Source organism: Hippoglossus stenolepis, chromosome 22 (assembly GCF_022539355.2).
Source record: "Hippoglossus stenolepis isolate QCI-W04-F060 chromosome 22, HSTE1.2, whole genome shotgun sequence".
NCBI lineage: Eukaryota > Metazoa > Chordata > Actinopteri > Pleuronectiformes > Pleuronectidae > Hippoglossus > Hippoglossus stenolepis.
The window spans coordinates 15667695-15688517 of NC_061504.1; the positions used below are offsets into that span (position 1 = coordinate 15667695).

The 20823-nt window shown below is 44.1% G+C and overlaps 1 protein-coding gene across 2 annotated transcripts in view; it reads left to right on the forward strand.

Annotated features, from left to right (window-relative positions):
• Window positions 1-20823, forward strand: part of LOC118101816 (ankyrin repeat and BTB/POZ domain-containing protein BTBD11-A) — a 118919-nt gene that overhangs the window by 73887 nt on the left and 24209 nt on the right. For both annotated transcript variants that reach the window (XM_035147821.2, XM_035147822.2), the window contains exon 2: window positions 5246-5395. In XM_035147821.2, the coding sequence (XP_035003712.1) occupies window positions 5246-5395 (150 nt within the window). The remainder of the gene's footprint in view (window positions 1-5245; window positions 5396-20823) is intronic.

Sequence of the window (20823 nt, forward strand, 5' to 3'; positions counted from 1 at the left end):
GGCTTGATCTCAAAGAGCCCAGACAATCCCCTCTTCATTCCTCCTCTGGAAAGACCTTTCTCTAAATGGTTTCTTTTCTCATGCACGAGGCAGGAGACCCCGCATGTTGAGCTATTAATTACACACACACACACACACACGCATTGATTTTACTGTCACATCCGTGCGTGCACGTAGAGCCATGCATTTAATTTCTCAGAGACGTATATGTATGCAGCTGAATCAATTGGTTTAACAGTTGACGCCACTTTTAAAGAAACAAATCCCAAAATACTTTTCTCATTAGTGGGGATTCCCTCCCACTGTTTGTCTCAGAACTCAGTCTCTTTGGGGTTTTGACTGTTTTAAAGAGCAAATAAGCAAATCTGAAGAAGTCAAATTGGCTTTTAGGAAAATTATGATTTTTGCTATTTTGAAGACCAAACGATGAATAAAGAAATGAATTCAGATTTTGATTAATCAATCGTTATTAGTATTCAGTGGTCACCTTGCTTTTGCAGAATAAAGTCACTTAATGTAAATCTATGAGCCTTTTTATCAAATCTGTAGTAAAGACAAGAACAAGACCTTTCTTTATGCACAAATATATAAATGTGTTTATATTTCAGGCAATAACTGTCGCTGAATTCAAAATGTCACGCTGTTCCATCAGACCTGCCGTGTTTTCCTCGAAGCCGCGTGCAGAACACATTTGTTCTGTCACCTGAGGAACTGGTGGATGTGCAGTGCACCTGATGCTGGAATGAAAAGTGTTTGTCTCTTCATTTATTTCATATTCACTTCTCATTCTGGACACTTGAGATCTGTCCTATGTTCTGTGAAGCTGCGAAGATGTTCACTCGTCATATTAAAGTGCCCGTATTCTGCTTTTCAGTAGCGTGAACCTGAACTAATGGAAACTTCTGGATAACGTTGAAACTCTGTCACAGACGGATTCCTTCAGTTCCTTGGATGTCGAGACTGTGACGATACAAGAATCCCAAAAGCCCGTCAGGTCATGTTTGCCTTCACCTCCATCAGGGTTCAGTAAACAGTGATGGTTCCACTGTTTGCTGAACTCCTCTCACTGAACATCTCACGCTGGACAGAGACGGATCAAATAGAAGATGAAGCTCGATCCATGTTCGACACCCGGTTCTCCAACGTCACAGCTTTAACTTTCAGGTCCAGATGCACCATGATGCACGAAATTTATTTTCCCGCAAACTTCATCTTTTAAAATCCATTTTAAAGTATCAAGTTGAGCTTAACTCAGTATTAACAAAACAAATAAACCACAATAGTGTCTTCCATTTCAGATTCTCCAGTTCTCAAATGTTGGAAAGCTCAAAATCGTGTGCACATGGCATTAACCTGTAGGTCAAGATGCACCATGGTCCCACTGTAATTTATGTATTTTGTCTTTTTAACATTCTGTAAATAACGTGAAGCCTTGGCACTTTCACTTCATACTTTTGTGAATATTCAGAAAAAGGAACTTCAGTTTCTTTGTCTCTGAACCATTGTCTGAGTTTTTACACCCTTAAAACACCCTTTGTTTCCGTTTCATCCGACTCATGCAAACATCAAAACTGTGGTTTAACAAGTTCTTTCATTAGCGCAGCAGCAGCAGCAGCAGCAGCAGCAGCAGCAGCTCTGGGCTTTAACATGGATACTATCAAACGGTGGCATCTTTGTTTTTACACTTTCAAGCTGTGCGAGTGATATCAGACGCCTTGTGAATTTCTTCAAAGTTCCGTTTGTTCCCAATTTCCCCGAACCTGATTCTCGACTGATCACATCCAGCTCTTGTGTATCAACCTCTTGCCCGTAGAGCTCGATATTCCCCGGCGTAATTTATGACGACTTGCGTGAGCTGCGGTGTTTCTGCGGCGATGACTCAGGGGAGTCCGGTGCTTCGGCCTGGAGCTCCAAAGTGTCGTCTTGTCCCCGTGACCCAGTCTCCGTCTTCATTTGCCCGACAGCAATAGGAGGCCCTGGAATAGAATATCCAGGTCAGGTCTGTTTATCTGGTATTAGACCATTTCTCAAGTCTACGTGTACATGTATACCGCTGAGCTCATGCGATTGCCTCGGGGGGGGGTCACGGGGAAGATGTGGCTGAAGTGACACAGAAAAATGAGCTTATAGAAAAACACGCCTGTGACGCTGAGGAGTCTCGTGTTGTTTGTCATTTTTTAAAATCCGAAGTTTACGTCCCCTCTTCCTCTTTCTTCTCCGTCTCCGAGGGGCCAGGCCGGCTTCATTCTCACCTCTGATGTTTATTACACAAACAGCACCTGGGATCAAATATTCCTATTTCTTTCAGCGTGGGGGGGGGGAAGCCAAGTGTTAGAGAGAGATAACATGCAGAGGGAGTGGGAGGTGGGGACCGAGAGAGCTGCAGACTTGTTTATATGTCTTCATCTGACAGCATGAATAATTCAGCAAAGGGCTCCCTGGCACCCCGGAATTATATTAAGAGAATAGTTTGGGCAGTCGGTAAAAAAATAGAAGCTGGGGGGGAGATGAGGTTTTGGGCCGTGGCTAAGATGGGAGGCCCTGATTACTGTGAATTATTCAAACCTTCTTCACAAACACATACAAGGGCAGAGAATCTCCAGCAGAGGAGGCCGTGATTTCCCAACGAAGTTCTGGTGATTTCTGAGCTTCCTCTCTCCAGGACGGGAGATGGAGAGCGAGCGACAGCGAGGTTTGAGGAATCCCTGCTTTGAAGTCTTCTTTCAGATTCTCTTTTTGCTTTTGCCCTTTGGAGCTTTGCTTTCCCCAAAACATTTGCAGTGCAGAAGGGGGGAGAAAAGATGTTTAATCTTGTTTGGGGAAACACGCATCGCTCTCTGGATCCTGCAATCGTGTTTATTTCATATTTATCAAACAGATTGGGTCGATGTCATCACTGCTAGAGACGTGTTTTCAGACGTGCTTTTTCCTTGAAGGCCTCCGGGATCACAAGCTCAATCACCGAGGGCTTCAGATGGAAAAGAGTAAATTCACATTGGAGGTTTAAGTGATTTTCATGTCTCTGACCACTTAGTCCGACTCACTGACCTGAAAAACAACTGAACGCTGGATATTACCCACGATGCCCAGCTTTTAACAGTTTCCTGCTGAATATTGGAGATAAACGTCGGGTTTTAATGACTTCTAAGTCTTTTTAGCTGATCTACAGTTGAAGCTGTGACTCTCAGTCAGTTCCACACTTCTCACAGGGGATCGAACCCACTCCCCAGGGACGGACTGGGACTAAATGGCCCACGTGTTGCATAGTGTCAGTCACATATTTAACTGATCATCATGTCCCCTGTTTATCGGAGCTTGCTTTTCACTCTGCCCTGAGTGTGGCTCTTCTGAACAGCCACGACCCTCCTGATATGATCGGACGACACGATGCGCACACCAATTAATTTCAGGTAAACCCGAGACGACCCCTCCACCTCATGATGAGCGAGTCCTAATCCAAAGTCTGTAAAACCAATAACCTGACACTTTCAAGAACTGAGTAAATATTCACTTTGGGAAATAAGGGCTCGGGCTCTGACTGTAAATCAGCTGCAGTCTGATGTCGTGCACATCTCTCTCCCCCCCGGCCCCCTTGTTTCTATGGTAATTCACGGGTCAAGATTCAGCTGTGACGGATAATTAATTAATGGAGGTGAATGTGTGGAGGTTACGTAAATGACTGCATGTCAGCGTGAGGCAGCTCCCTGACGACACCTGGAATCAAATCAAATAATGTCTAAATAATCTAAATAAAGACTGGACCTCTCAATTCCCAGTCGCCGGGTTTTCATCTTCCACTCAAACCAGCGCGTCTTCTCTCTGGAAAAAAAACGAAATGCTGCAAAGCGTCACATCAGCACCACACATTTCACTGAATCATTCCATCGGAGACACACCCTAATACCAGCTGCTCCATCAATACTGCTCGGCGGTTGAACGGCGATGGAAAAAAGCTGTTAGAATAATTTCTGGTGGTGGCTTTAAAAAACCGAACGAGAAAGAAAGAAGCCGACCTCCCCGGAAAAGGCTGTGGGAAGAAGAGGGAGCAGGACTCCTGGCTGGGGAATACTGGAATTCTTGGGCTGGACACTGTGGGAAGACGTGGTGGGAGGAATCTGCAGCTGAACTCCCTGCCCTTCTCTCCACAGACGCAAAAACTCCTACAAAATAAGACTCACGAGCCGGTGTCTGCTGTGTGTGTGGCTCTTTGTTCCATGTGCTGGCATCAACGGACTTAAGTTCCTCCGTGTTGTAATTACTGTTTGTTTAGAAGCGGCGTATCCCCCTGCGCCGCGTCATTAGGATTAGCACGCGGCGGGGTGGTGCTCTCCATTCTCCTGCAGCAAACTCAATATCCCATTTGTCACAAGCCATTCGCTGCAGCTAAACAAAGCCCCGGCCGCAGTAACAGCACCTACATGGATTAATCCTCTCCAGCCGACATTAGCCGCTGCGCCTCCTTTTGCCAGGTCTGGGGAAAAAAAGAAATGTCGAACACACCTGTGATCAAAACAAGACGAGATGTAAAGAGGCAAATGTGCATCCAGACGTCGCCCGTGATCAAGGTCGTGCTTTGAATTTACGGCTTTGAAGTAACGAATGTGCCTCTCAGCCTCATTGGTTTAATTAGAGTGCACGTAATGAATTGAGGGAGTGATGTTGAGCCACAAGAGGCCTTGGATTTCACCAAAGAGACGATTTATTTCACAGACAATGAGCAATTCTGCCAAAATCGTGCACTGATTACGCAAAAAACAGACTTAATTCAATCGACGGCGGTAGCGGGGGGTGCACATGCAGAGAGGTCACTCTCACGCTACAGTGTCCGAGTGACAGGTGCACAAACTAAAGAGTGAACGAGACCTGCGTTGCATTGCCACTTGCAGGTCGATACACACCTGAAACTATGAGGGCTGACTGTCTGCGTGGACGGCAAAAACTTTATGGACAATAGCACGAGCGGCAGACAGCGCCGTGCACAGTGTGAATCTGCCACTTCGTCTCCTTTCTAATCATTTAAATCAATGTTGGCTCTTTCGTTGCTTCATGTGGAATAAATGTGGGTTTTCAAAATCTCCGCTTTGAATATATTTCTCTGAAAATGCTTTCCCCCCACAGAGTCGGTGATTCACTCTAAATCAGCATAAAGTGAGAAGTAGTAGAAAATGTGCCTGCAGAGAAAAACTTTTAGTGCTTTGAATCGTATAGTCCTGTTTCTGACCTTTTCTCTCTCTGACGTCCGCAGGTGCACTGAGCCTGCCGGAGAGTCTGAACCTGCACCGGGACCAGCAGCGCTCCGGGAGGGGCGGGGAGGGCCAGGGCTACTCTCAGGCCGAGCTCCGCACGCTGGAGCAGTCGCTCCTCGCCACCCGAGTGGGCAGCATCGCCGAGCTGAGTGAGTGAAGTTCCCGACGTCATTACACAGTGTCAGAGGAGTTTTGGAGGGTTTTAACACAGCCGGAGTGAAGCAGGAACTGAATACGATCGTCCCAATTTATTTCTCCTCAGGCGAGCAATGAGCAGGAAATATGCTCTCAGGATTCCCCATCAGTGCATTTGAAAAATACAAATTCTGACTCAAGGTTAACTGTGTAGATTTTCCCAGAGCTTTCAGCCATCGAGACGATATGACCACATAACCAGCTGTAATCTAGTGATAACATGTGAGTTTATTGGGGGGCAGATTTTCTTTTGCCAGCAACAAAACAACACTATAAAAATACTCTCGGACATAATTATCCATCATTAAAATGTCCATCGACACAAGTTTTGGCTTCAAACCTACTTAAATGATAAAAAAGTCCAATTGCTCGTTAAGCAGAACGGCTCCTGTCAGTGTTTCATTTTATTATTGGCTTGTTCCCTGAGAAATGTACATTTAAGATGATCTTTAACTTTGCAGTCGTTGGAATTGGAGGTGATTTGTTTCGGGCAGTTTAATCTGTCCCATTTTACAAACTTCCTGTTTTGAATGTGAAATATTTTACCTGCAACATTTGTTTGCAAGTACAGTACTTGAGTAAATATACGTTATTACTAATATTCGTATTCCTTTATACAAGGATGTAGAAAAATCGAGTGTCTACATTTCTATCTACATTATCTGATATATGTATAATTTCAACTCCACATATCTGAGCTTGTTGGGGAGACAACGAGAAGTTTGCAGAATAAAGTTTGCATTGGAGAAGAGTGTTTTAACTCGGTTGAGCGTCATCGCACAAAATGACCTTTGGATTAGATTCATGGAGGAGAAACAATATGTTGGAGCTGCTCTCGAGACCTGTGACAGTCTGCGGTGGTAACTCATGACATCTCACTGCTCCCTGTGGGATCTACTGTACGCAAAGCACCTCTAACTGATCACATTCTGTTGTTCTTAATGCTCTGATAGTTGCATAAAGAGCTGCATTTTATTCACTTGATACAAAAACTGTTTGTTGAGCCGTTTCCTTCTTGGTAAATATGCATCAGGGTCATTTATTTCAGCCTCAAACACATTTTATTGATCATCTGTTCTTGGAACATGTCGTTTAAAGGTCAATTATCAATTCAAATTATGCTTCTGAAGCTTTTCTACCCCGGCTGACATTAAATTTCAAGTTCTATTAAATTTAAAAACGATCTGATTCAAAGATATTAAATGGTGACATAAAGTGCCGGCACCTTCCGGCTGCAGCCACCGTTTGATGATCACAGCGAGTGTAAAGCCTCAGAGACACGTTGTAAATGCAGCAGTAATTGTTATGCACATTAAACCTGATCCGCTAAAGGACCTTATTCCAACGGCCATTTGCCAAATAGTCCCATTAGTGTGAAGGGGACGCTCCCTCCCGATCCCCGCGGGCTGTCGCGGTGGTCCGAGTCCAACCCCCCCTCCCCCGCCTGCTACTCCACTGTCATCCCTCTTCCTCGTCCAGCTCTCCACTCACTCCCCCCCCACCCGCCCGCCCTCACCCACACTGACACACTGCAGCCAGGAACCGTTCTATTCCAGCTGTTCTAACACCTGTTTATGAGTCGCGTCCGGGGACCGTTTTAAATCCAAGGTCAGCGCCTCGGAGGCTTTTAACCTCGACTTGAAAGAAAGAGGCTGCACCTTTAACTCCGACACCCCCATCCTCGTCCACTCCCCAGCCACAGATTACCTCAACCCTGCACCCCCTCCAGACATTTGCTCTATGTGTGACTCTGTTAAACTCTCCCCGGATGACAGTTCAACCCTGTGGCCCTTTCATAAAGCAGGAGTCCTCGATGCATCATTGATTAAACTCAGGATTTATAGTCTGTTCTTGTAAATGTTCTCACCGGCACACGTTGCGTCAGAGCAGTGATTCAGTCTGTGGAGACAGTTTGGGAAACGGCCACGAGGGAAGAAGATGCATTTACATTTACGTCACTTAATAATAATAACGTTAGAATAATTACAGAAAAATGTGGAAAGCAGCAGTTTGAAGCTGCTGCCAGTGGTTTATTTGAGTACATTTTTGTCATTTATTAGTACTTTTACTTAAATAAAAGTATAATGTAACCGTGTGACTACTCTCACCACTGATCACTGACATGTTTTTCCAACTTGGACATAACTTCACTGTGATATTTCTTTCCATGAAGTAAATTCAACATAATGAGAAGACGACATCCACTTTCCCACTCGCCCAGTTTCCCCCTGACATCCATACGTTTGCTTCTGCTTACAGTAGCTGTTTCTGGGCAGTAATTACATCCATCCATTATCCATACTGCGCTCAGCCTGTGAGGGTCACGGGGGTCACGGGGGCCCGGGGCCGCCGAGCACAGCGTGGACAGGTCGCCTGCGTATCAGAGCGTCGACAGAGACCAACTATTATTTACACCTGCAGGCTATTAAACCAAGCTGCGTGCGTCTGGACTGTGGGAGGACGTTGGAGAAAACCAACTGAGAGAGCATGCGAAAGAACGTGCGTCTATACAGAAAGGCCCCGGGGGATTTGAACCAAGAACCTTACTGTGAGGAGACGGTGCTAACAACTTTACCACCATGCCGCCCCCCCATCAATGTCATGTGTACACAACAATATTATTCAGTAGCCGCTTGACGCACAGTATTATTAAAGTTTCAGTAACTACAACTCAAAATCTATTACACTTCCTCCCGAGTGGGAAAAATAAATGATTTTTTAAATGTTGTAGGTAAATGGATTTCTATTAAAACTATATTATTATTATTTTATAATAAAGCATAATTAGTATTTATTCTTACTTTGAGGCTTTTAGTAAGATAATGATAGTGATTTTCCTTCATTGCAAATCAATTCTCCTGCACGTCAGCAGCAGGAAATGCACCAGTGACACACACATTAAGCATCAAAGCCAGTAAGTGAGTGCGCCTCCTCTAATAGCTGCTGGGATGCATGTGTGCATTATAAAGCAGCTCTCATGCGTTTGCTGTTTGCTAATGTGAATAATACACAGGGCAAAACATGGAAGAACATTCTGTTCACGTCCTCGCATCAGAGGACAGGAAAAAAGCTGCAGCGGCTGCAGTTTGCTTCCTGTTTAATGCACCGCGTGTTCGACTCCCTCCGCCGCGCTGCCTCAGCTGGGCCTCCTCACCTCCCGGGGTCGTCCAGTCAAACGCTGCCCGAGGTGGACATGTGGCGGCCAACCGCTCGCAGTCATGTCGGGGGTTTCAGTGGATTCGGTGGCGTCATGGGAACAGATTGAGGACGAGATTGAGAATTTGCTTGTGATTGCGTTGAAGGTGCGACTTTTTGCATGTTTCCATCTGTCTCTGCAAGAAACGTAAAGGAGCAGATTTGCTGCCACTCTCGTGTGAAGCCTCTGAAGTATCTAATCAGCCGCCTGTGATATTCTCTAATTTTCTAATCGTCAAATTACTCCCATCAAATCCAAACCTAACTGTCAGTTGATCCTGAAAAACAAGTATTAACCCTTGTATCCCAAACGTGATGTATTCCTCTGTGGTTTTAATCATAGAGCTGCGTGATTAAAAACACACCAATCAGCTGCTCTGCTCTCATCTTCCATACACACCGACCTGCTGCCAGAAATAATCACCAGCTGAACATAGTCCCCAACAAATTCCTCCTATTTGAGTCAAATTTACCAAAAAACTAAAGCAAACAACTCCCTCTTTTACCCCCAAACTAGCAAGTGTAGTTTTTTAAGTGCAGGTAAATACAAACCCACCAGAGACTGAGAAGCTCTCTCACCTCGCTGTTACATGTTGTTCCCAAGATGTGAAAAACGAAAAAAGTACACAAACGTTCACGGCTGTTCACGCCTGGAAGTTCAATGCTCGCCACGAAGTCGCAAAAAATGTGCAGCGTCAGCTTCTAGATGGCCAAAGTAAAGAGGAAGGAGGAATCGGCACGTTCAGCCCGGTGTCATGTTTCCATCACTGCCAATAAAAACCTGTTTCTACAGCGGAGCCATTTAACCTGAGTGAATTCTGATTGAATCCGTTCACATTGCAGATAAAAGCCAGATGTCATTGGGTCAGTGGAAAAGAGGCTCGAGTGTTTCGGGAAATCTGACATATCCCAGAAATGTCAACTCAAAAATTAGATGTTTTTTTTAACTTTTCTGGTCTTGACTTCCTGAAAACCTGAGTAAGTATGAGTCAGAGCTGTACAGGTGAGATATAACCTCAGTTCTCCAACAAGGGCGTCGTAGATAAATAAACAGCGCTGGTTATTACATGTCAGACAGATGTAGTGCTGTTGTCTGTTTTATGTCGGAATCTGTCGCACGCGTATTAAAAAAAGACAGGTGGTCCTAAAGTCAATATAATAAAAATCAAAGATAAATTTCAAGATAAAGTCTGACGGTGAAACGAAATCATTCTCACTCACTCGAAGATAAAAAGATTTTTACGGTTGCTAAGAATAAAGAGAACACACACGGTGAAGTGATAATCCGCTCTGGTGATTTTCCTGATGAGACATTTAAGTCGTCATTAGGCTGCAATGACCCAGAGGATCATATCACTGACGAGCATCATGCTCCACCGGCTCGACAGCAATGCGTTGTGGGTCCAGACGGAAATATCACAATGTGTTTTTACAAGATGCACAGAGGACGAAGCCTGACAACATGCAGACCATGAGAGCTCCATGAAATCGACGTAAACAGACGTTCACGGTGCCCAGCGGAGGAATCACAATGAATTTGGTGATATCCTGATGTTCCAAACACCATCACGCCATCATCAGGTCAAACTTTTACCTGCAGAACTATTAGCATTGTGGTTTGGGCACCTGACGCCCTGCTGGAACCTCGAGGTCCCATGTAATGAGAGTAGATTGTATTATTTGAATGGCCGTCATGAGCAATTTGGGGCTCGGTATCTGGACCAAGGACACTGCAGGTGCCGGGGATCGAACCATCAACCTTCTGGTTAGTCACCGACCCTCTCCTTCCTCCCACAGTCCAAAGCCATGCAGCTGAGATTAGATGAAGACACTAAAGGTGGGATTATTGGAGTGAATTCTTGTTTGTCCCTGCGATGTTTTGGCGACCCCTGCCGAGTGGACGCCGCCTCTCGCCCTGTCTCAGCTGGGATTGGCTCCAGCTCACCTGTGACAAACAAATCAACCATAACCAGCGTTTGTTTTCATTCCTGAGGGGCTTCCTGTTTAATATCGCTGCGAGTTATGTCCCATTAACTGAGGTCATTAACTTTCATGTCAGTGCTGCAGATCCGGACCCTTTAGAGTGTAAATCGATGCTGCAGAACTCCTGCAGGAAACCAGGGGACACCAGATTTCCCGCTTTTGTTCCACGACGGAAATCAGGTTACTGTCAAAATGTAGGAATACGCCGATTTTTCAGTGTGTGAGAAATGATGCAGAGCAGAAGCTGATAGAGGATGTCAGTCATCTCAGTGGGTTGATTTACGGTGATTACTCTAATTCTCATATAGAGAAATAATGCGATAATGATGCATCACCTCTGGTATCACAGCAGAAACAGGAGTCTGTGTCTCAGAGTGAATCTGCACGATATCAACACGTTCAAACGGGTGAAATAAAAAATCTATTTTAACCTGAACAATAACCAGGAGCAGTTGAAAAGTAGGAGCGGTCACACACAAGGCCACATGTCGGGGGAATTTCACACCCGACTTGTTCCCTAATTAACGAATGATAGAGGATGTTAAAGAGAAACATTCATCACTGTATCTGTAATTTCATTCTCTGGAGGTGGAGAGGTAAGAGGGCTGTTTAATTTCTGAGGTCACCATTATCTCCCCGTCCTCATATCTCATGTCTGTGTCCGAGCGAGGGGGAGCAGAGCGCCGGCGGCAGGTTTGGACGCTTGGCGCTCCGGGTGTTTGCGCTCTTTCCTCGTCTCTCACGACGCTCGACCGTGAAGGATGACTTATTTAAAGTTTCCCTTCATGGGCCGTGTCAGACTTATGGGATCTATAGGCGGCGAGCTGACATCTTGTGAGCAGGTGTGACGGGGGGGAAAGGCGTTCATCTGTCGGCACAGCGGCTGCCCCGTGGGTCAGAGAGCAAATAAACTGCGTAATGTAATACAGAGCAGGTTTCCAACAATGGGGCCCTCCATTCCTGCAGCTGGGTGTGCCTCCACCGCAGAGGAGGTGCCCAAATATTCAAAGCATGAACTGTGTTGAAGCTGAAACCCTTAAGATTTCATATTTGAAGTTATTAATGGTTTTTACTGCATAAAACAGAATTCTCTCACACGCTCAGGAGAGAAGTGGAGCGTGCATGTAACCAAACAAACACCAACGTAACCTCCTTGGCCAAGGTAATGAAAACAACAGCTGATCCAATCTGCTGCTGCCATGTCGGCCTTTTGTCTGCCGGCTCACAATGAGAACCTGTCACCTTTTGTATTGCTCTTTAATAAAAAACTGGATAAGAGGAGATACAAGATAGGATTTGAAAAGGGAATCGTTAGAATCTGGTTGTTTGTTTGTCGCACCAGATGCAAAATGAAACCAGCCATCGCCAGTAGCTGTTGAAGGAGACTTTGCTGTAGAATTAACCTGCACCATAGTTACCATAGTAACCTCAGGTGCCGCCACATTAACTGGTGATCGTGACCTCAACATACAAACGACTAAATCATCAACTTGTCTTTTTAATTTGACAGCTAAACACATAATTATCACTTCGACTGTCAGGATGACGTGTTTTTTGATCTCGGGGCTTTAAAGATTCCGGCGGTTTCGCTCGCTCCGTGTTTTTTTCTCCCCAGGTTGACAGAAGCCAGATTGAGGCGTGAGTCATCGTGAGTCCTGCTGTGAACAGTCAGGAGAGGAAAAGTTTTCTTTTTCAGGGTTCCACAAACAAGAGGAATCCCTCTCCTCCCTGTGAGAAGGTGTCAGAAAACCGCACAGTGATTCTTCCCAGGAAGCGATTTGTTTACTGGAGCCAGTGATGAAATATGATTTGTGCCGGGGCGGACGTGAGCTTCTGTTTGCACTTGTCTTTTTTACGACCGCGTGCTTCAAACTTCTCCCCACAAACAGACGTTATTCTCACGATTAACGAGTATTTAAAAAACACACTCGCTTCCCTTTTCTTTTCTAACAACCTACATTTCAACAAGATGTCATTTATATCCCTGCGTATTAAAAAAAAAAAGCCGAGACTCAGACCGCTCTCCCATTGTCTCTGCTCCATTATCCCACGCTCAGTATCCGGGATAATGGAATCGCTTCAGATGCGGAGAATCTCGGGGAGGTGTTACGTTTCATCTGGAGGCCGACCGCTCTCTCTTCTCATTTTTCATTATATTAGTGCTAAAACACTTCTCCTGCTTCGCCATGCATCATTTTTCCTAATCTCATCGTCTGACCCATTTCTCGGCGGTCGGCTGACGGAGGAGAAAAAAGGAAAAATGAGACACATTTACTCTATTTTCTCTTAATTTGATAAAAGCTCCATTATCTAGTCAGTAAATGGCACAAAGACGTCTGAGCTATCAGGTTGTGTTTCTCTTTTTTAAAGCACATTTCACCCACTTCAGCTGCTGAAGATAATGTCTCTCCATGTCCTTTGCAGCGTCTCGATAATTGACATGTCAAAGCAAAGGGAAAGGTTCCTGCTGTCACTTTTGTCCTTTCTATACTCCGCCTCCTCCGTCCTCTGTGAGGTCACAGCGTCACTCGCTTCCTCCTGTCGGTCCATCGTAGAGTCTCCGGGATTTGAGCTGTTAAATAAAAGTGGCCGAGCGGATTGTTGTGCAGGGTCTAAGGAGGAGTTTACTGTCACAAGAAAGGGTAGAAGGTTTGCATCTATTTTCAGAGTAAACACTAAGTTGAGTGTGAGCAAAACACTGCGTGAAATCCTGTGAATGATGAGTCGGCATATATTTGAAAAAGAGAGGAGCTGGGGATGGCTGTCAAAGACGACTCCATGTCAGCTTGGGCCTTGGAAAGTTCAGGATGATTTTCAAACTATATGAAATGTGAATTCTTTTGTAAAAAATGGGAAGGAATGTGTCGAGAGTAACATCAGCATTAATTTGATATCATTTTTCAAAGATGAGGTCGACTCATTCAGTTTCGAGACTGGTAGAAGAACTGGGTGCGGCCATTTTCCTTATCTGTCTCCCAGCACCTTTAAGAAGACAGCGAGGACATGCTGACACAACAACCCTCCTCACATACACACACACGCGCGCGCTGGAAAAGCTTGTAGTCTGTTGCTGCAGTAATTACATGAGGCTGGATTCATTATTGTATAATGGCTTAATGTCCCCTGGTACCTGTCACGGGATCCCGCTCGCACATCACGGCTCAGCGCTGCCGAGATTCCAATAGAGATGAAAGAGCTGCGTGAGGAATAAGGGGAGTATGTTTCCAGAAGGAAGATGTAAGACCATGTTTGTTTTCAGGGTAAATTAGAACGACACGTTGGTTGTTTCTCACTTTGTTCTCGTTTGTGATATTTAGCGGCTGAAGTATCACAAGCTTGAGTTTGGTCATTTCAAGGTCAAATGAAATCGAGTTTCTTTTTAGAAAAGTAATTTGGGTTTGTTCATACACAAGTTTGTATCTTTGACTTTCTTTTACATTCAGCCACAGTCATATAATGTTTATGCTGTTGATACAGCAATACCATGCAGTGTTACTTCAAAAATAAAAGACTTTAGGATGGAGGATTAGATCTTAAAGTAAATATCAGCTCTTTTCCTCCAGTTTCTTCCTGCTCATCAGGTGGTGTCATTGTCAGGAAACTTTCAAGTTGGGACACTTTCTCTTCACTGTTTGCATCCACTCGTTTACTTTGTGTTCCGCCTCAGCGCACCACGGACTCTGTGCTACTAAATGTCTCCAACAAGAATACAAGTAACGTATTGTGTTCCTGGATTGGAAACTCACCTTGGGACTCTATTCAGAAAGATCGCAGTGTGTTCCTTTGTGCTCTCTAATCCACTGACAACATTTCTAAAGGCTGGAATACAAACACAGAACACAAAGGAAGAACAAGGACGGAGGGTGGAGGGTGGATGGAGGAGAACGATTTCTGCAGTTTACTTGCCAAATGTAATCACATGAGGACTTGGACGGCAGCAGCGAATGGAAACAAGCCAAAGATTTGTTTTAAAGAATGACCGGTCACGCCCTAAAAACAGCCGGGAAAAATTTAAATACAATATCAGAGACAATTAAAAAAAACTGTAATGATGCTTTTTTGTGTCTCGTCCTTTTTAGAGGTTTGTTCCACAAGGACACAAAGTTTGACAACAGAGCTGATTTCCACGGGATGTGGTGGAAGGATGTGTTGTGGGTGAAGGGAGAACTGCTTATGTAACGGGGCGTTTTTCAACCTTTTCACAGATTTCCCAGGGAATCACTCGTGGATCCTGATTAAAAAAAAACAAACAGGCACATTTGGGGAATTGGTATCTATGAGTGTGTTGGTGCAGCTTGATTGGATGTAAGGGGACTGCTGGGCCTTCGTGGTGGTATGTGCTCTTCTGTCTATTCTCACGTCACATTTGATTACTTTGGTTTCCGTGAGTTCCCGTGTCTCTAGAATCCTTCAAACGCAAAGTGTGTCATCTCACACTGGGTCAACTGGTGTGTGTGTGTGTATCCTCACAAGTAAAACATCAGTGGACTCCCGTGTTTTTATAATCAGTTAAGATTTGACAATCCTCTCGGGTGCAGGAGGGAATTTTTCCCTGATCACGTATGAGGTCAGCAGCCTCAGTTTACGTCTCTCGTCAATGTCGACGTTCAATCGCGCCGTCGATGTGTTTCTCCAAGTGTTGGACCCTGATTAAACTCTACTGAATATTTTTGCGATGAGGTGGATGCGCGCGCTCGACTGGACCAGCATGTGTGAGCAGTGAAGTGTGCGACACCCCTCTGGAGACAGCCAGATGTTCTTCATTAATAATTATTACCCATCAACCTGACACCCTGGAGCCCGCCTCTCCCCGCTCCTCCACCGCAACTGGTGACTGCGGCGGCTGAAGTCGTCCGTGCTAAAACATCCACTTTACATTCTTGTCGTGCCGCGGTGAGACGGACATTACACCGTGGCCTTTACAGCGGTGCCGGGGAGAGATAATGCAGACTCACTAATAGAGTGTTTTTGGAGGAAAGCCCAGAGGCCTAATGGAAGTTTTGAGGTAATAAGGCGGTGAATTGAACAGGCTGCTCTTACTTCTCACCTCACTGTTTCCAGCAACGAGGAAAAAGACGGGGCAGCTGTTTGGAGACAAATAGCAGCAGCTGTTTGCAGCAGTGCACCGATGAGAGGGGACTTCACAGGACGCTCTAATCACTGTTGGTGTTGTGACTGAGCCTTTGTCATCAGGAGCTGCGTCATTCATCAGCTCCTCCGGCAGTTCATCACCGAGTCATGATTCATTTACTGTAAGAAGGTGTTTTGTTTAGACGAGCCCGAGTGAAGAGCAGCTTTGTCACAAGGTCACAGAAAGAGTTGAGTTGAGATCTGATGTGTATCAGTGGGTTTTAAGTAGCTGTGCAGTTTAAGACAGTTCAGGTTTGAGTTTGATGCTTCAACAATATATTATTTTAAGAGTTTTGACGGACAGTAAAGGACGTTGCATGAATTATAAAATAAAAAATTGGCTTTCTTATGGCTAGTAACAACTTTCCTGGAAAATGCTTTAGTTGAGCCTCACATTTCTTTCTATCTTTAGTTGCAAGAACATGACAACAACCATCTTTGAGTGAACAACTGAAGCATCTATTTGCTGGATTTCCATGAACATTGTTATAAATGTTCATATGAGCCAGAGGATAAAAGCTGATGAACTTTAGAGACCCTCTGATATTCATCTTCTAGTGCCACCTGCAGGTCAAAGTTTATTATTTCCTTTTCTTATATTAAGTTCGCACCAATGATAGTAAAACTTCAACAAAAATAAGACCTCAATTGAAATATTAACGGTGCAGTGCTATTTAAGGACATTTGACACAGTGGATAATGGAGCTCACACATAAGTGAGTGTGAGGGAAGTACCACTGCAGACTGCTGCAGTGGTACTTCCCTCACATCTTCACAAAAGAGCAATTAAAGTCCCTAAAAGAGCCATTAGACAGAGTAAAGTAGCATCCATTTAGAAGTCCGTCCCCCCCCCCCTTCCTGTGAGCTGCAGGAAGGATGACGACAATAGAACGAGGGAGATAGAACGTGTAATCTCCCGCTTCATTTCCACCACCGACTGGAAATATCTGGAAAAAGCTAAGATCTGATGATGAGAGACAATGAAACTACACTTCAGAAATGTCTTTGGACTGAGAGACGTCATTATGGAGGAAATGGGCCTGATTTTGTTTCCCCCCCCCCCACTCTCAAGGGCCAAAGTGAAGTGACCGTGATGGCTCCGGCAGCAGCAGCTGTGTCATCAGATTGCCAAACAGATATGACTTTACAAAACTGACATTTCATAACAGTTTGCAGCGTCTTGCATCATCGGACCCTCATTTTTCATTCGGATGAAAAACGAGTGTGGACATTTGACTCCCGCTGGAAAGACGAGTAGATAGAGAGATTGATCGGTAGGTAGATTGATACTAAAGGTGTAGATAGATGGAGTCGGTAGATGCTTATGGATTTAATAGATAAATAGATGGACGGATGAATTGGTAGGTGGGTGGGTGGGATGATGGATGGATGGATGGATTGAATTGGGGGACAGATAGATGGATGGATGAGTGGACGGACAGATGATGAATAGATGGATGATGGATAGGTGGGGACGGTTCTATGGGTTGGTAGGTAGGTAGTTGGATGGATGTTTAATTGGTAGGTCGGTTGGTCAGTGGATAGGTGGATAGGTAGGAAGGAAGGAAGGAAGGAAGGAAGGAAGGAAGGAAGGAAGCTCAGGACAGATTCTCTTGTTTTCAATAACAAAGAAGAAAATAGAGCCGAGGTCTCAGAAGATCTAAACTCTGTAAAAAAAACATTTAGTCTGTTTGGAAATGGGTCGATCATTTATAATTCAAAAACAAACTATTTCAATGAATTCTTCTGTGCCCCATCATCACTGGATCCTGGGGGTGAAACAGATGGTTTCATGTCGTTCTTTTTAAACTCTCCTGCCTCCAGATATCCAGAGAGAAGTGATGCGGTGGCTGGAGAGACACTGACTGTACATTACCTCAGTTTTAATTAGTTTTCTACTGAAGTTACACTTATCTGCAAAGAGGCTGACAAACACACACACACTGCCACTGTGAGCGATGCAGTGAGTCTGTGGAAGTAATGACAAGCTTTATAACAACATCAGTGACTGTAAACTTATTTATGTAGTAAAATTAAAAAGATCGATTCAAAGGTAACTTCAGAGTTCATGTAATAACAGTCTGTGTTGTTCCCTCGACATAATGCTATCACGTTTTTCATTAATTAAGCATTATAGCAGCTTAATGGACACATTTACAGTGTAATGAATTTATTTTTGGACATTAGAAGAAAGACAAACCCTGAAACTGGCAAACAAATATATTAGGAAGTAGGAAAAAATGGGGATGAAAGATAATACACTGAGATAAAAGAGGCTAAAAAGCTTTGTGGTGTTTTCCCGTTTATTCAGCCTTTCAATTAATACAAATATTGATTCATTGATTACTGGAGCTTTAGCATTATGAGTTGTTTGTGCAGGATTCAAAGATAATAGACGTTATTTCCAGCATCTTCCTCCTCATTGTGCGCTTGAACTCTTCTGTTTAAAAAAAAAAACGAAATCTCCTTTATTATATCGTTGCTATTTTTACACTCGCTGCTTTGGCCGTCCATGTGAGCTTTTCCAGAAGAGGCTCAAGGCAGCTTAATAGCTGGAACATCACTGGTGCTGCACTGATGTCTGCTGCCTCCAAAATGAATGAATCATTGTGTAGCATTTGTGTCCCGGCACATTATTTGCTCTCTCTTCTCTCAGCCTCCACATTCGCAGTCGGTGCCCCACTGCTTTTCCAATGTGTAAAAATGGGAAAATAGAAAAATGAATGACCAGCGCTGTCTCTCTTGGCCCTGGAGCCTCTTTCCTGATTGAACAGATGAGGGGTGTAGAAGAAAAAAATCACATTTGGATATAGCGCTACGCTTTTGTTTCATTTAGCCCAGCAGGTGAACTCCCAGTTCTCCAGATGGTCCCTCCGCCTCCGACTGCATCACAGCCAGGTTACTATAAAAGTGTGATTCTGTGCTTATTAAACCATCACACTGAGCGTTAGCATCTTTAGAAAGAAGCGACTCTATTCAAACACAGGTGACCCTCCTTCACGTGTCCTTTATTAATGCGTCTGTGGAGATTAGTCTCCACTTGAGCACTGCTGGTCAAAGTGTCCACGAGTTCTGCGTTGACGATGACATGTCCCATAATTGACTGTGATTAATTGTTGCCATGGAATTGCTAATGTGCCCCGAAGGCCGAGCTCTGAGTCGGTCATATTACCGAGTGGTGATTAAATGTCCTCGGCTCGGCCCGCGGGGGGGAAACCAGGGGCCATGACAGTGTGTCAGAGGACAGCAGAGGAATCTTCCATCTCAGGCCTCCATTAGTGAACACACACACACACACACACACACACACACACACACACACACACACACACACACACACACACACACACCGGGATAATCTCAGGTCACGTTAGATCAGAACTTGTTTCACATCATGTGCTCATTGTTGCAGTGCGTTGAAAACACTTCAATCACATCTGGGAAATTTAGTTTTAATGTATTTCCACATTACTTTGGACGTGTTCCAGTTAAAGTTGATTATCTTTTTATCTATAGAGCGTTAACCTGTGTCCGTAGCGAATGCCCCATCTCTCCATGTTAAAGGAGATGATATACATGCTCATACTTTTATTTATAAAAGGTTTACATGCTCTAATTTTCAGAGAACACATCACTTACCTCAGACTGTCCAATGCTGCAGCTCCTCTGTTCAGCCTCTGACTGAAACACTTAGATTTTTCTCCTTTATCTTTAAAGGAAAATTAATGGAAGTCGGTTCAGTATTTTTTGAGTAATCCTGCTTAATAACAAACCAGTTGCAAAGAAAATGTAAATTTCCATATCCATTTTTTTACAGCTCTTTTCAGGACGTAGGAATTAAACTTAAAATACTTACCCTCAAATCTGCTGTTCTCAGCTTTAGTGTTGAAAGCGGAAACGGATTCGTTTCTCCCTCCCAGACGGAGCCTCCGTGCCAAGTAGCAGCAGGAGATGAACCTCCAGAGCTGTTATCATCTGAACCACTATTAATATTTTCCTCTGCATCCTCCCTGATTCTGCACCGAGTCCAGGAGGAAAAAACTTTCCAAAATTTGAATAATGTCAAAAAAATGATCTATTTTGTGCAAAATGCGAAAATAACAAAACTTGTAGCAGTCGAGGTGGTAAATCCTTGTTAATCTTTCAGTAGCATTGACCCCCCCCTCACATCGACAGACAGGAAAATGTGCTCAGTAGACTCAAGGAGAAATGCATAATTCACCGGTGCAGTACATGACTGCTGGGTATTGGAGGTCTGGGAAGAATTCAAACTTTGTAATACAAATGTGCATAAATTCCCCATGAAGCCAGACAGGAGCTCTGCTGGTGTTCGTGCCCATGGAGATCGCACAAACACATTCACATTAACATGCAGCCTGGTAACGTATAGTAGAGAACATGTGAACTTCACTCGATACGAACAGGAGTCAATGTAAATACAGTTATCGAAGAGAAAATAGAATTGAAATAGGTTATTGAACATTTTTCTTTTATACTGCAGCCTCATTCATATATTTAATTACTTTCCCAGAACATTATTGAACTGATTTTGTTATGAAATTCCTTCTAGGTTTTATAAACTCGATCCCAGTTGAATTAGTTCTCCGTCAAAGTAAAAACACCATAACTCAAACCACGCTCCCTGTGGCATCTCGTTATGACCACATAATTGCATCGTGCTTTATTGTCCCTGTACCTTTTGGAGATTAAAAAGAAAATTGAATTAGTCATTTTACCATCCGCTCTAAATAGTAGCTTCTAATGCTTTTTTCCCGCAAATGTGGCCAGTTTATTACTTCCTGTCCATCTCCCACAAGCACCGAACACCAGTTTTCAGACAATACAGCAGCTTTGTGATTAACCTGCACATTTTAAATGATCTGTCGCTCTCGACCCTTTTTCTTTGGCCCTCGTTATGATGCAAATATTGGGAAATGGTTGTTGTTTGAATGCTCGAAACACATTTTGCTCAAAGTAAACATCATGCTGTACTGAAGAAGACTTGAAACTAGAGGTTGAGATGTTGAACTCTTTTGGGTTTTGACTTTTCATTTCACCAGCGCTTCTGTGCAGT